General features: G+C 42.3%; 1 protein-coding gene across 1 annotated transcript in view; it reads right to left on the bottom strand.

Moving 5' to 3' along the window:
• slc15a4 (solute carrier family 15 member 4) overlaps nucleotides 1-17,238 on the bottom strand; it is a 70,455-nt gene that overhangs the window by 50,331 nt on the left and 2,886 nt on the right. Inside the window, exons 3-4 of the mRNA XM_076270196.1 lie at nucleotides 6,943-7,238; nucleotides 3,002-3,143 (exon numbers count right to left, since the gene is read on the bottom strand). Of these exons, the coding sequence (XP_076126311.1) occupies nucleotides 3,002-3,143; nucleotides 6,943-7,238 (438 nt within the window). The remainder of the gene's footprint in view (nucleotides 1-3,001; nucleotides 3,144-6,942; nucleotides 7,239-17,238) is intronic.

Here is a 17,238-nt window from a genome sequence, read left to right as displayed (position 1 = left end):
TAAGGAGAGCAAAGATTTGATGAAGCCTGGAGCTCATAAAAAGAACTTGACCTTTTCTACTTTATTAAAGGCACTTGGGCTCATTTCGATCTGTCGACACTTTCATAACTCATCCGCTCGTGGTCCTGTCTAGGACTGTCCGCTTGATGCCACGCAAGGGACACTGCTAGAGATGCCCATATAAAACACTGCTGGTTGTGCTGAACTGAATGTCCAAGCCAAGTCATGTGAACTCAGTGATGATGATCTGCCACTGACCACTGTTACACAACTCACTGGCACATTAACTTCTCTTTCTTAACTCATTGAATACCAAGAAGCTTTGAGTGCCAGCAATCTAGACCATTGTTGATGATTTTTGTACAACCACAGCATATTCTGTGTTATACTGTAGCTATGAACACATACAATGGCTCGTTTAAAAAGTGAGACTAAGCTCTCAGACAGTGCAAACCGTGTATTTCTACACGCCTCTGTTCCTGAGAAATCCCACGCTAAACAGTGGCTAGTTTTCATCAAAATCCCTGTTTTTTTTCTAGAAATGGAGATATAAGTATATATATATAAGTATATATACTCTTTTGATCCGGTGAGGGAAATTTAGTCTCTGCATTTATCCCAATCCGTGAATTAGTGAAACACACTCAGCACACAGTGAACACACAGTGAGGTGAAGCACACACTAATCCCGGCGCAGTGAGCTGCCTGCATCAACAGCGGCGCTCGGGGAGCAGTGAGGGGTTAGGTGCCTTGCTCTTACTGTTCGGGGTTCGAACCGGCAACCCTCCGGCTACAAGTCCGAAGTGCTAACCAGTAGGCCACGGCTGCCCCATATTGCGTCTTTTATGAGTCACTATCACCGACATATTCGGCACTCTGGCAAGGGCGTGCCCTCTTGCAAGCGCGACTCCACTCCGCTAGGCCCGGCTCGTGGTGGAGATGGAACTCCCTCCTCAGCACGGTGTTCAGTCACTCCTTGTAATGTTTTTGACCTGTCGTGGTCAGAGTCATCTTGTCTTAGTAGAAAGGTGGACTCATCCAGCGTTGTCTGGCGAAAACGCACCTGCTGCAATATCTTTTTCTTCGACTTTTTTATTTCTCCCTTCAGCACCTGAGAAGTGTTGCCTGCAAAGTTTCTGGGAAGAGATCTAGCGAGACCTGCCACCTAGTGATAAACCCACAAAAATAAATGACCCGATTTTGACCTGGCGTGCATGTCACTGATAGGCCAATCAGTGATTGATTCGAAACAAAGCGGCAACCATCAAAAGCCGAGTTAAGATCAAACGTCCAGATAAAATGTCCAGATCTTGCGTTTTCATGAGTTTTCGATCGTCATATATTTAATTTCCATTCATCAGAGTTCCCAAAATCACATATAAGGTGTGTTAGAGTGTCTAGTTTCGTAATTAAAAAGAAAAAGCTAAAAACGTAATATTACGTTTTTGGCACTCAATGCATGGGAAGGAAAAACGTAATATTACGTTTTTGGCACTCAATGAGTTAAGCCTTAAAGGTGTAGGTTTTTGAACATTCTAAGTTCCGCAACAATTGAAGGTTCTAAAATTCTATGTTGAATTCAATAAACACAGATATTCTTTAGAACGTTCATTTCCCAACATACCGGTGTGACGGTACTCCTTTAAGGGTTAAGCCTATTTTATGCTTCTGCGTAGAATAGACGGCGTACCCCCGCAGACCCCTCTGTGTCGCCGCAAAACCCTTTTCTGACCCCTCTGCCGTAGCTCGACATGCACCACCAAAAAATTGGGTAACACTTTACTGTGACAGTATTGACATAAGAGTGATATGACACTGTCATGACACATGAAACCTACCCCTAACCCTAACCCTAATCCTAACCCCAACCCTAACCATAACTCTAAACCTAACCCTAAACCTAACCCTAACTTGTTATGACAAAAACCTGAATGTCACTTAATAACAGAAGTGTTATGTCATAAACAGTTATGACTTGTTCATGACACGTTCATGACAGTGTCGACGCGACGCAGACCGCAAGGACTGTGATTGGTCAACTTGCCCTGTGTGTTGATAGTCTGTGTTTCAAGCATCCTACTGTGGGGAGTTAGCAACATGCTAGTTCACGGTCATAAGCCTTGCAAATAAACTCAGACATACTTTGGTTACAATGATGGGGTTATCCGTTTGTAAAGTGTCTATATGTCAGTAACGTTTTGAAATTAGCACTTTGCCAGCAAGCAGTACTTTGTGGGCAGTTGTGCTAAAGTTCGCTTGCTACCATAACTTAAACTGGCTGGCAGACACCTCACAAATAACCTCAGATTTGCTGGTTACAGTAACTAGGTCAATGGATTTTACTGTATCTATTTCTCGATACTTTGTACAAAATCTAAGCAAATAAGATTAATATTTTGGCACGACAGTCTATGGGGTTTGCCATTCTGAGTACCGTTTCGGTCATACAGTCTATTGTTTCGGTGGTGAGCGACGCAGACACAGGCGACACCGAGCGTTATGGCGGTGAAATGCACTGCGATCCAAAGCAACCCGACGCAGAACCATAAAACGGTTACGACGCCGTAGGAGTGACGGCGTATCTACGCCATTGAGTTGACGCAAGCATGTTGAGCCCTTAAGTCTCTCACCTGATTATACATTGTGATCAGAGTGGGGTTGGTATTGTGGTAAAAAACCCTCGATGTTCAGCTTTCAATGTTTTCTTTTCTTTATTACATACTATACGTACAGATAGATACAATGTAAACATATGCAATAGGCTGCTAGATAAGTAAATAAATTGTCGTGTTTTTTTCTTTTTTTTCCCTGTGTTTACAGATGCTGGGAAAATAGTGAGGTTCCGAAAGTCTTTGGACTAGACCGTGTGAGCACAGCTCAAGAGAGATCGTGGCTATGACGACAACCAGTGACCTGGAAGCAAATGCTAATCAGGGGGTTTGAGAGAGCCAGCCGCTGGAAATAACAGTCATCAGGCTTTAAAAGGGACGCAGCCACTGACCTGGAAGTAGACAGTCCAGTAGGGGATGAGAGCCAGGAAAACAGGAAGTATCTTGGCGAGGGATTTCACTTCATCCACCTTCTCCTCTGGGAACTTTCCTCCGTAGGTCACCTTTGCTCCATCCAACAACGTGGGCTTAGGCCTACGGCAAGAGAGAAGGGACATATTTTACAGTTAGACATTAAATCCTAGATGTAGCTATCAGTAGTAGTCTTTGTACTTTGCAGGCTTGAGTTGTATCATGATGCGTGCCAACAGGCGAGGAGATAGACTAGATATAAACTTTGATGACCAATATCGATTCTCCTCAACACCACGTTTGACACTCAAGGGTATAGATTGATATTGTGCTATGATTTTTTCACAGCATAATGTATCAGTCCCCCTCATTACAATGCCATCCCTGTGACAGAAACCACTCACTCAAAATAAATAATGATCTGCTCTGCTTCTCAGCCAATGCATTTCCATGGCATTATCATGACAGTTCCCATGGTGCATCTAGACTATTATGGCCTGCACAGCCACAGCATGTATGCAGTGTATGCAGTGTGATTTATAGGAGTTATCATGCAAGGAGATGTGTTGCTGGTGTGTGTGTGTGTCAGAAAAAGTACAACCGATTAATCTCCACACACACACACACACACACACACACACACACACACACACACACACACACACACACACACACACACACACACACACACACACACACACACACACACACACACACACACACACACACACACACACACACACACACACACACAAGTGATGATGCTTTCACAGTGGAGAAACAGAGAGTGATGAAAGCACAAGGGTGGGTTCTGTGTGTTGAACCCCTAGCTGCTGAAACACCTGAAGAGATGGCTGTTGAGAAACACACGGCAACACTGGGCCTGATGCACAACGTGTTACAGGAGCAAACCTCACCTCATTTTTGTTCCACAATTTGTTCATATTTTATGAGTGCTCACTGTTTACTGAGATTACCAAAGAATCGGCGGGGATTCATCATTCATCACATCCAGAGATTTGGATGGTTCGGAATGTTTGGAGTATTTGGGGTAATCGTATTTATTTTTTCTCTTAACAGAAAAATCAGTTAATACAGAACCTGAAGTAACATTGTTGCATGACAGGCAAGCTACACCAGGTACGCAACTGAAGCATTTAGTTCACGGAGCCAACAAATAGTTTTAGAAGACCGGTCTAATTGTTTTCGATTGTTTCGATCACACTCGTCCTCTCAGGTCCCAGGTGAAAAACCTGCTAGTAAAACCTATAGTTAGAACTAAACATGGTGAAGCAGCTTTTAGCTGCTATGCGGCTCAGCTGTGGAACCTACTTTCGGATGACATCAAAAAGGCCCCAACTGTAGCCAGTTTTAAATCTAGACTTAAGACCAAACTGTTCTCAGATGCTTTCTGCTAACTGTGCCGAGTTACAAATTCTGAATCTGCCTTGATAATTATTCTACTTTGTCTTTTATTACTTTTTTTTTACTACTTTTGCCTTTGTTTTGCTTACTAATTATTCTTTATTTTTAAATGATTTTACCTTGTTTTATGTTTTCTTTTTATTATGATCTTTACCTTTTAACTATTCTTTGACTATATTGCCCTTCTATGCTTTTATTTGTTTTTATTGTTTGGTTTTGTTTATGTAAAGCACATTGAATGACCTCTGTGTATGAAATGCGCTATATAAATAAACTTGACTTGACTTGACTTGACACTGCGATCACATCTGGTGTAGCCAGTTCAACTATAATAATAATAATAATAATAATAATAATTATTATTATTATTATTGCAGCATACGCTCCGCGAACTGAGCGCTTCAGTAGCCTGTCAGTCCCACTGTGTAGTAGACGCTGACCTCTCCTCAACCCCTGGACTCTGACTCTGAGAGGAGTTCATTATCAGCCTCTCAGCCTCGTCCGCTTCACGCCTTCTACAACTCAACCTCCGGTACGGGCACGGGGAGCTGCACGCTAAAGCCTCTAATCTACCTCTAAACAGACAGAGAGAGAGAGTGAGAGAGAGAGAGAGAGTGAGAGAGAGAGAGAGAGTGAGAGAGAGAGAGTGAGAAAGAAAGAAAGAAAGAAAGAAAGAAAGAAAGAAAGAAAGAAAGAAAGAAAGAGAGAGAGAGAGAGAGAGAGATGGGATGCAAAGAGAAAAGAAGAGAGAAAGAGAAGTTTGGAGTGAAGGTTAGGGCAAAATATAGATAAAGAGAAGGAGGAAAGTATAAGGAGACATGAAGGGGAAAATGTGAAAGTCAGAGCAAGGGATAAAGACAGACAAAGAAGTGTGTGTGTGTGTGGCTGTGTGTGTGTGAGTGTGTGTGTGAGTGTGTCTCAATGTGTGAGAGTGTGTGTGAGAGAGAGAAAGTAAGTGTGGCAGAGATAAAAGTGAAATCCCTCTGTAATAAGGAATTCCTGAAAGCTGGAGGCTTGGGGTGCGACTTGAAGAAGAGAAATGCATTGAGTGTCAGGTTTGAGGGGGGAACCCTGTACTCTGCAGCTAAGCAGCAGCACTGTGTTCAAGAGTAGCTTTCTCTCAAAGACAACTGGAACTGGAGCGCACACAGAAAGAGAACAGGCAGTGTGTGTGTGTGTGTGTGTGTGTGTGTGTGTGATCAGAGGGTCGTTTCAGTGCAGGGAGCTGTCAGAAGATACACCTCTTATAAATACACACACACACACTACACATACACTCTATGGATAACACTCCACAGGACTCTCAGTTGTTTGTGTGTGCATGTTCATGACAAATGATGCTCTTTAATCTGGAATCATCTGCACACACAGACCATGCAACATTCTGGCACATGCATAGAGAAGACACTCACACTCACACTCACACTCACACTCACACTCACACTCACACTCACACTCACACTCACACACACACACACACACACACACAACTGTACTGCTTTCATGCACTGAAATCAGTCTTTCAATCTTTTGACAAGCATACACACAAATACACACATACAGTAGCCAATTTCTCTCTGCTTTGCAAACCCATGGAGCTCACATCAAATAAGGAGCACAGCTGTGTCTCGATACCTTTCATCAGCACATGAAAACACACCTCTTATGGATGTCGCCCTCACAGCAGAGAGAGAGAGAGAGAGAGAGAGAGAGAGAGAGCTACAAGATTTTTTTAACCTCTATCAGCTTCAGCTGCAAACCTCTCTATTTGAATTTGAATCAGTTAACCTTTAATCAGAACATATGATTTGAAATCACAGTCTGCTTTGTCCTTCCATATGAGGGAAGAGAGCCACCTCTAGACACGTTGCCTAGTTTAAAGCACGCCCCACTTTTCAAATGATAACCTGCTCACATGCAAGTACACACTGACACCCAACAGGAGCGCTGAAGCCCTTACACACACACACGCGCGCACACACACACACACGCACGCACGCACGCACGCACGCACGCACGCACGCACGCACGCACGCACGCACACACACACACACACACACACACACACACACACACACTCACACACAGACACACACACACATTTCTTTGTCTGTCTCACACACACACACATACAGGATAGATGGAGAGGAGGTAGGCTGAATAAAGCACTGAATAAAAATAAAACCCTACAATGTCTACCCTCTGAGAGACTGTGCTTTTTTGTAACCTTAAAGTGAATCGGATTGTGCGTCAAAAAGTTTTACTTTTGGTCTATCTATGCATCTAGTATGGCGTGCAAGTTTGTGTGTGTGTGTGTGTTCTTTCCTTTTGTCAAAAAGATATCCTTTGCCAATGTCAGACACTTGTGTGGCTATGTTTGTATGTGTTTAACTCCTTTTATCTCCTTCGGAGCGGTCTGTCAATTCCCACCACCTACTGGAGTGCAGGTGTGTGTGTGTGTGTGTGTGTGTGTGTGTGTGTGTGTGTGTGTGCTCACCTGAGTAAGCTGGGCTCTTTGGGCATGCTCGACCAGCAGCAGGCGAAGCCCAGGATCTTGAACATGTCGGTAAAGGCACTGCCGTCGGCCGGCTTGGTGATGAAAACGGCGCGGCCCAGCAGGAACACCAGGAAGGAGACGCCCAAGCACACGACGGGCACCGTGTAGCCTATCGGGAAGCTCTCGTTCTGCTGGATGTAGGCGATGCCGCCCAGCGCCGCGATGGTGCCCAGGTTGATGCTCCAGTAGAACCAGTTGAAGAAGCGCCGCGTCGCCTCCGGGCCCCGGTCCTTCACCTGGGAACGGAAACGGTCAAAAAAGGTGAAATCAGCGAAACATGTAGGCTAAAGAGCCATTCACACCAAGAATGCTAACTATAAAGATAACTAAAAAGTGACCCTGACAATCATGTTGTCATTGTTATAGTGTATGTGTGTGTACATGTTCCATTATATTAGTTAGAGTAATACTTTTGGCCATTATCGTTATAGTGATAAGTCAAAGGTAAAAGTTTAAAGGTTAAATCAGCATCATCTTGTCCTGTGCATAAATCCCTGTTCTATCTGGTGTCCATCCTTTAACCCTTAGAACCCTAGACTGTTTTAAGGGCATTTTCATTACCTTTAGTTAGAAGCATTTATCCTGGTCATTGTAAGTGCCATAAACACATGCTATATATTGTTTTTTTTCGGCAGAGTCTAGGCTACCTAAATCTGCCACAATTTCATGTATTAATACTTGCATTGATTTAATTTTGATTTTTAAGTTAAAAAAATACAAAAAGCGTATTATAAAAATTATTATATTTTGACATGTATCTCACCACTGCAAGCTGGCAACTCGACTTGCCTTTCATGTGTATGTAGGGCAGACTGTCCTGAATCTGGCAATATCATTGCCATGGTGGAGGGATTCTCTGGGGCTGAGCAAATGTGAAAAATATGAGCCCTACTCTAGGTTAGGCCATTCTCACTAGTTATAAGCATTTATCCTGGTCATTGTAAGTGTCATTTACACATGCTATATTTTCTTCAGCACAGTCTAGGCTACCAAGATCTGCCATCATTTCATATATTAGTGCTTACATTGATTTGATTTTTAAATAATACAAAAACAGAAAATATATTATACAATTCTAACATTTTGAAATGTATCTCACCACAGCAAGCTGCCAGCTGGACATGACTTTCATGTGTAGGCTAGACTGTCCTGAATCTGGTAATATAAGAACCATGATGGAAGGGGACTTTGGGGCTGAGCAATTTACAGACATGTGGTGTGCACCTTACAGAAATAAATGCCTTTTTTTTTTTATTTAGTGATGAAAAATGACCTTTCTGCACTCCATATCTGTGACACAAACTGATCTGACCTGACTTGACCCGGGTTTGCGTGTTAGCCAGTGTGCGCACTCATGATTCTCTACAACAACTTTTTACTGCATTGCCATGAACAAAGTAAAGGCAAAAAAGATGTTTCTTTGTCGAACAAATTGGGATGCAATGTGAGCCTTGAATTGAATGTCATGCAGGAATTTGCTAGGATCTCAAAACTGGATTATGAACATGCTTTGCCATAGAGAAACACATACTGTAATAGCGTTGGATGATACATACTTTGCCACAAAAACACACACACAAAAACGTGGGGTAAGTCGAGCTAGTTGCAGTCACTTTGTCTGTTTTATAACCCAGAAGGATGTACTTGGTATCAAATGATAGCTCTGTGTCTCCTTTCATCTGACAAGCGTGGCATATCTATTCGATTAGGGGTTCGCGAGTAATTCAAACAAGAGTAATGGGTGTGCAGCGTTGGTTTTTGTACATGACATTATTATTTTGCCGTCACTTTGTCTGTTTTTATAACCCAAAAGGATCAATATACTTGGTACCAATGGATAGCCCTGTGTCTCCTCTTTCATCTGATATTGCCATATCTATGCGATCACAGGTTTGTGAGTAATTCAAATGAGAGTAATGGGTGTGCAGGTAAATATGATGAAATTTGATTTAATTTCAGGATTTTTTTCCATTGTCATACTTGATCATACAGACAAGTGCGTAGTCTCGTTGGAAAGTCCCACTTCTGCTCTGTCACGCTATAAAGGTTTCGTCTCGTGATGTTCCGGAGCAATGTAACAAAGAAGAAAGGGTGTGTTTTTTAACGCACTTTGCGTCAATCGGTTTCTAAGGGTTAAATGCTATCCTTTCTAGCAGGGCAAGCAGATGGACTCCAGTGTTGCAGGTGGAGAGTGCTACAGGTGCTGTTTTAGTGAGATAGTTCGTGTCTCTGTACTTCAGTGGTTACATATTTTCTCATTAGTGGTTCAGGCTTTGATTCCCTAAAAAACAGCCATAGAAGCGACACACATTGTTAAAATCCATTACCACACAAACAGAAATCTGGACTGACCCAAGGTAAACTTTATGGTGATTAAAACACACACAAAAATGTGCACGCATGCACGCACACACACACCTACATCATTATAGAACAACTTCCTTAAGTTTAACACGAAGCCATTTGCTCTGGCATTGTGCTGTAAACTGTCATATACTGCCAGAGGACCTGTTAAAATGAAACATGGTGGCAGATGGATGTTCCATAATATTTTTTCAAAACTTTTTTTCAAAATGTCATTACTGTGCCTCAATAACGTGTTGTTAACCTCATCCATGTAAGGTTACCGTTATCTTTTCACATTTTTTCAAGGTTTTTTTCTCAGGAACATTTTTCTTGACAACTTTCAGATGTGACCCCTCCGAGGCTGTGGCAGGTAGTCTACTACTGACAGTCACTTATGTGGGAGATGTACCTTTGTACCCTCTACAGTGTGGCCACATTTAGAGTCTTTTAAAAGCTTCCTGCCTACACATTGGCACTTTCTGCAATGGTTCAGAAATAATGGATTTTAACCTTAGCCAAAAACGCTATATTGACTCAAAATAGATACTCTAACACACCTTATGTGCGATTTTGGGAACTCTATGATGAATACAGTGTATCTGCACATTTTCCAAGTGCAAATTCAAAGACTTTTAAGAACTTTTCAAGACATCTAAATGGAAAAAATTAAGACTATACCACGGCAAAAAGATACATACAACAACTTAAAATTGTTTTATGCAACAGTTTATTTTTTTCTACTAATTTTAACCCCACCCCATTTTGGATGTCTATAGAAGTTACCAAATATATATTTGGCGAAAGAAAAATAATTGTGTGTGAATTACCTTCACAGCAATTTTAGGGTCTGGGTTGCTTGCTTTTGAAGCTGGCTGTACATATCTGGTTGTGCTTACTGGCTGAGGCTGACTGTTCTTCACCTGTATCTGTAGTAGCCTAGACTACTTGCCAAAGACATGTGCACTGGACTGGATTCCCTTCAATATTTTTTTCAAAGTTAGACTAAGCTATTTAAATATTTTAATAGGCCTTCTTTATATAATCTACTATGTGCATCTATTGTCCCATATGCAGCACAGCAAATTAAAGTTAATCCACTACTTTACATTTTGCATACCAGTTGTATCTAAAGTAACCAAAGCTTGACTTTTTTTTTTAATGTAGCCAGTCACCGACATTCAAAAAAAATATGCGGTCATATTTCACAACTTTTGCGAAGTAGGCCTTCTGGGAAAGGCTGGCAAGCAAGCTGCTGACAGATATTACAGGTATTATAACTTAAGACAGATATTTTCTACCCTAGGCTAGGCCAGCAACACGCTGGAAAGATGCAAACAGATCAACTTAACATGTACAGTATTTCCTCCTGATTGCGAAAACGTTTGTTTTCTTTTTCTGTCAGTCTGTGGTTCCTTCATAAATTGGGCAGCAAATTATGAGTGACAGATGCACTGCGCATAATTTGACCAGCAGTCTTTGCGTCCATAGTTTGTGAAACCATGCTGCGTCCGAGCAAAGATTCTAGATGCCGAGCGCAATTTCAAAAAGCAGGACAAATGAGCGTCCGGCTTGAGGCTGCGCCGGACAGAGCTTTTAAAATCCATATGTCCGGCCTAAATTCGAACGTATGGTCACCCTATCGCTAACTGGCTTATCAACTTTCTCCCGCTTATTCTACTGTAGGCTACTTGCGTATCTCTCAGGCCTAGGCCACGAAAACGTCAGGCATATTTGTACATATTATTACCGTTTTAACACCTTTATTAACCACACCCGTGAAAAACATCTTCACTCTGCAACCACTACACTTCCTCCCGTAGCCTTATATAGTCACTTATACAATTGCGTTTTAAATACACAAAACCGGATGGCTGGAGACGTTTCACTCGCTCGCTGGCGGTCCCATATACATAAATTTAATACCTCCCTTTCGAAAATTCAAGACAGCCCGGACAATTTAAGACTTTTTTAGGCCTTAAAAAAAGTTGTATTTAAGACTTTTTAAGGATCCGCGGGAACCCTGTGAATAGAACTGAAATAGATGATTCTCGAAAACTCATTAAAACACACAATCTGGACATTTTATCTGGGCATTTTATCATAACTGCTTTTGATGGTTGCCGCTTTGGGTCGAATCAGTGACGCATGCACGTCAGGTCAAAACCAGGCCATTTATTTTCGTGGGTTTATCACTAGGTGGCAATCTTGGTAGGTCACTTGCCGGAAACTCTACAGGCAAACAATTTCATAAAAGATGCTATATCTCCATTTCTAGAAAAAAAAACAGGGATTTTAATACAAAAAAATTGCCACTGTTTAGCTTGGGATTTCTCAGGAACAGGTATGTAGACGGGAATAATCGATTTGTACCCACTGAGAGCTTAAAGTCTCACCTTTCAAACGAGCCATAGTATGTGTCCATAGATATAACATAGAATAGGCTGTGGCTCTACAAAAATCGTCAACAATGATCTAGATTGCTGGTGTTATAACCTAGGGGTAAGGCCACAAAAGAGGGAGTCGAGAGGTTGGATCTTTATCTAAAATATGGATTTATTAACCAAACTAACCAAATAACAAACAAACAAACGGTGTGAGGTGGGTCAAAGTCAGTCATCAGTAATGCATGGATGTTGTGTGTTTGCTAATGTGTCTGAGTGCAGTGTTGCATGTCCCAAAAACCAAAGTAAGAATGGCCCTCCTAAGGGGAGATGCAGCAGCCTTTTAACTGGAAACACCTGCCCTCAGGTGCAGCTCATCAGCTCGTTAGCTCTTCAATCACCTGAAGACAAGCAGAGAAAACGAGTATAGGGCCTAGTGGCCCGTCACACCCTCCCCCATAAAACAGAAACCGTAGGTTTCTGAATCCCAATCAGGCCAAAACACATCCAATATTGAAAACATTCAATTACAATATGCAATGATTGAAAATTCCTACGGTCAGAATTCAATCATGTGCCATTGCTCAAAATACAAGTCAGAACGAACTAGTTGCAAATCAAAAGAATGGCAGTGTTTACAACTTCAACCATCATGAAGCAAAACTAACCCCAAAAGTTTTCCCACTAATTATGTTGCCCCAAAGCTAGCTAAACTCCCCAGGTCTTCATGTGGATTTGCGGCGGGTTGTTGTGCACCTTAAACCAGCGGGTTTGCAAAGCGACCTGCAATAGGCAACCCCACAAATTTCCACGGACGTGCTCCCGAGACAAATCGCCCAAAGATGATTGACACGAACCGCATTGCCACAACACTACAACCCCCCTTGACGCAACCCAAAGGGGAAACGCCACTAAAGCCTAACAGGTAAAACGGAGAGCACTGGACATTAAAGTGGCAAACAATGTTTTTAAGCAATGGCACTACAAGACAAAACTACGAAGGCTAAGACCAACATAAGCAAAAAGGCCATTTATCTCCTACAAATTCAGCCAATAACTGAAGAAAACAGAATGATCTAAAGTAAACTATGCAACCAACCTCTCTCACCCCCCTTAAAAGAAGTGCAACGCACTTAAACACAGGTGATTAATCCTATTTCAGAGACAAATGTCGGCAAAACTTGGTTAATACGGCTCCAATGACCATAGACCAGCCTGTGGCAAGTCACGGAAAAACATATGTCGCACATTCCTAACACACACAAACATTAGCAAAGCCGACAAAATAAACATTCTAGCACAATGGCACTCAAGCCAATAATGCAGACCAAAGAACAAACCTCGCATTTCCAAAATGGTATTCAAACCTTACCATGCGAAAACCTAAGACCCAAAACTCGCACTAGACTACGGCACTACACCATATGACTATGCGAGCAGCAGTCCAACCAAATCACACCTGCTGGCCTGCACCTAAGTAGACATCAAGTGCTACGACTGCTAACCAAATTATTGCACCTACCGGCGCCAAAGGACAAACTGTGGGATTTCCAGCACTAGCCTACCTGATGCTCTGCACCTGAGCAGACACATCCAGGTGATCCCAACATACTATACTCCCACACCAAAAGGAACACATGCCAATTGCCAATACGAATATGCTACATGCACCAAATTCACTACCCTCCTGCACCCAAGCAAGGCAAGGCATGTGACAAACAAATTGCAGGCAAACCTAAAGGGAGCAAACACGGAACAATCAAATACAAAAATGAATATGCGACTTAAATGTAAACTAACAACAGAAAAAAGATTTGTTTAGACGAGCCCCCATGTTATGACCTAGGGGTAAGGGCACAACAAAAGAGGGAGTCGAGAGGTTGGATCTTTATCTAAAATATGGATTTATTAACCAAACTAACCAAATAACAAACAAACGGTGTGAGGTGGGTCAAAGTCAGTCATCAGTAATGCATGGATGTTGTGTGTTTGCTAATGTGTCTGAGTGCAGTGTTGCATGTCCCAAAAACCAAAGTAAGAATGGCCCTCCTAAGGGGAGATGCAGCAGCCTTTTAACTGGAAACACCTGCCCTCAGGTGCAGCTCATCAGCTCGTTAGCTCTTCAATCACCTGAAGACAAGCAGAGAAAACGAGTACTCATGGGTTTCATCAGGTCCCTTTCCACAGGTGTATAAAATCAAGCACCTTAATTATCAATGCAGACTGCATGGTGCTTGATTAATACACCTGTGGAAAGGGACCTGATGAAACCCATGAATAGGGCCTAGTGGCCCGTCACACTGGCACTCTGGGCCAAAGCTTCCAAAAACAGTGCGGCAGTGTTAATGGACTTTAAAGTCAAGGCCTGAGCAGAACATGTTGAAATCAGATTTGTATCTAGCCTAGTTACTCCTTCCTGTGGTGTGCGGCAACAAACTACAAGAGCTACAGATCAGATTCACTTCTCACATGTTTGGAGTGCGTGCACCACTAGAGTCCTAATGAATGAACGAATGAATGAGACTCATACATTCACTGAGGCCATAGCAAATGAAGGTGTGTGGTGTGCAAACACACACACACACACACAAAAATCACATGATCACTGGACAAAACTCTGGTTAATGAAAGTCATCCCTCCATTTCAGATTGTAGTGCGTGGGTGTGTGCATGTGTGTGTGTGTGTGTTGGGGGGGGGGGGGGGGGGGGGGGGGGGGGGGGGGGTTTAGACAACAATGCCGCCTTTGAGGGATTTTTGCCTCCCTCTCCCTGCTTCTCTGCCTCTCTCACTCCCTCTTCGTGAGAGGGGCTTCTAAAGGATGGAGTTTCACTTCTCTCGGCTCTGCTGCGACTGGGAACACAGCAGTGTCAGACATCTTCAGTGCAGGGGAATACCAAGTCCCATGAGAACAGTTATCTAGGTCTTATACTGTTTTGTGTGTGTCTTAAGAGTGTGAGTGAGAATGTGTGTCACACACACACCATTAAGTGAATCTAGGCTATAACATTGGTTTGTGTCTTTGGGTTTGCTTGTGTGACATTGCCACAAAAAAAAAAACCCACCACCTTGTACACAGCAAGACAGATACAAAATAAACAACTCCTCCATTGGGGTGTACTACGAATCTCGATTAGTGGGTTAGCGAGGTATGTTGCGCTCAAAGCCAGGCTATGCTGTGACACGAAAGTGGATCTGTTTTAGTGTCGCTATATCACCATGGTATCTTATGCTGTCAACCAAACCTGGTCGGGAGGAGGTTATGTGCTAAGTTATAGCTCAAATCGTGTAATCTACCGCACACTGACCAATCAATTGTCTTAAAAACGAAGTTATCTCACGTGTAGGATTCTGTCATATATCTTACAGGTGGAGCTCCGCCTCTACTAACATTTTGGGTCTCGAATGCGCTTTAATAGTGCTGTGCGTGCAAATATCCCACTATGGACGTGCATACCATACAACAATTGATGACAATTGATTTATTTGATGTTAAAGGTTAGACACAAAAAATCACTGCAGTGTAGATTAAGCTATCGCTCATGAATGCGGAAGTAATTGTTTTTAAATAGAGGCGGTCTTGTGCGTCTCCACGTTACACGATTGGCCAAAGTCATCCCAACACCGAGAACGCGCACAGATCTGAGCTGAAACCTAGTTTGACAAATATATCACATAACTGCAATCGTAGTATCACATAACGCATACCCCTGAGTCAAGGCTTTGTCAAGCCTCGATATGTCTACAAAGCCTAGATATGTCTAACGTGCTTCGTAGTATACCCCACAGGAAACAAGCGTTGTTTACTTTGTTCGTCAGATCGATGAACACCTAATGAGGTCTGATGAGTGTGTAATGTGATATTAGCATCGCTTGTGGTGCTGTCACACACACACACACACACACACACAGAGTTGATGCCAAATACGAACAACAAGGGAGAAGTGAAAGAGTGGCGGCAAAAAAAAAAAAAAATTGGTCTTCAGAGGGACTGCCATTAGAGCAGCCGACTGACACACAACTTATTTGTAACGACAGCTCGGATTTCCACAGGGTTTTACAGAGTGGCTTCTATCATGAGGGCAAAGAAGAATAGATAATGCTGCACTAATAATAATAATAATAATAATAATAATAATAATAATAATAATAAAAATAATAATAATAATAATACACAAAGCACAAACATAAACTTCTTTGGAATTTAGTCTAAAACATTCCAACCCATCAAAAGGTACTCTGTTACCTTTAAAAGGTTTGAGCTGAACTAGGTCCTTCACAGCAGAAAGTGGTGGAAGACCAAGACCATGTGGTCAGGTGTACTAACTAAGGGTGTCACGATTTCGATTTTATTTCGAAATCGATCGAAATTACATCTCAATCTCGAACTTCGAACTTAAAAGTAGAATCGACGATGCAGCCACACCCCCAATGTCACGTCCAGCATGTATGCCAAGACGCACAAACACACACGCACGTGCTGAACTGCAGCGTCAACACTCCTCTAATTTTAGACTGCAGCCAGTTAAAATTTACACATCAACCTACCGAAATCAAAGCCCCTCTTGCTACTTTGAAATCACCGGTGTGGAAGTATTCATTCATTCACGTCAATTAAAACTAACTTAGCTTACTCAACTTGCAAGTGAAAAGGTTATCTAGTTACAGTCCAAAGTTACTTTAAGGCTTAAAATGCACATTGATAAGTACATATTCCATGAACACTAACCTTGGGTCTCTTTGGAGTGTGCTGAAACAATCAAATTATCATTCTGTATTGTTTCATTTGTTCACGTCTCTGTTTTAGCCTAATGTTAGTTCTGTTTACATTACAACCTGGCGGTTGGAACGTTTCAAAATAAAAAGCGGTTTCAAAATAAAAGCCACCTGAAACAGAAAAGGAAAAGGCCAAAAAGAGTAAATAACATAAGGAATGCATTAATAGTAATATTAAAAAAAGCATCGAGAATCGAATCGAATCGTGACTTTAAAATCGAAAATTACATCGAATCGAGGATTTGAAGAATCGTGACACCCCTAGTACTAACAGGCCCCACCAGCGACACATGTAGGCTAGACTAAAGGGCCCTTCACTCCAAGAACGATAACTATAACGATAACTGAAAGTGACCCTGTCAATCATGTTGTTATTGTTATGGCTTAGGCGTGGACATTTTCTATCATATTGCCACCTTTGTTATAGTCTACTAAGTGTGAACGGCTTTTAACAAGTCCAAAAGACGTCCGTCCACCCCAAACAACGCATCGGGTCATCCTCACACCTTCCACTGCGGCACCAAATGTCCCCATTATTCCCCTTCCCACGCAGTGTGTGCTTCCTTAGAATGAGCTGAGTCATGCTGCTGTTGTGGTAAATCTAAACATCTCTTTAACAACAGGAAGTGATTGGCTCTGCAGCGAGTCCAGAGTTGCACCACACCGGCACTTGTGTCCTGTCAATTCTGCCTGACCTTGGCGAATCAGCAAGCAGCACCAAGAGACAAGTTTTGG

Source organism: Alosa pseudoharengus, unplaced genomic scaffold (assembly GCF_046254945.1).
Source record: "Alosa pseudoharengus isolate Yale_2024_CS ecotype anadromous, Long Island Sound unplaced genomic scaffold, YU_APseudo_1.1 YU_APseudo_1.1_scf_6, whole genome shotgun sequence".
Lineage (NCBI taxonomy): Eukaryota > Metazoa > Chordata > Actinopteri > Clupeiformes > Clupeidae > Alosa > Alosa pseudoharengus.
The sequence above is the reverse complement of the archived record's forward strand: the minus strand, read 5'-3'. Positions and strand labels throughout refer to the sequence as shown.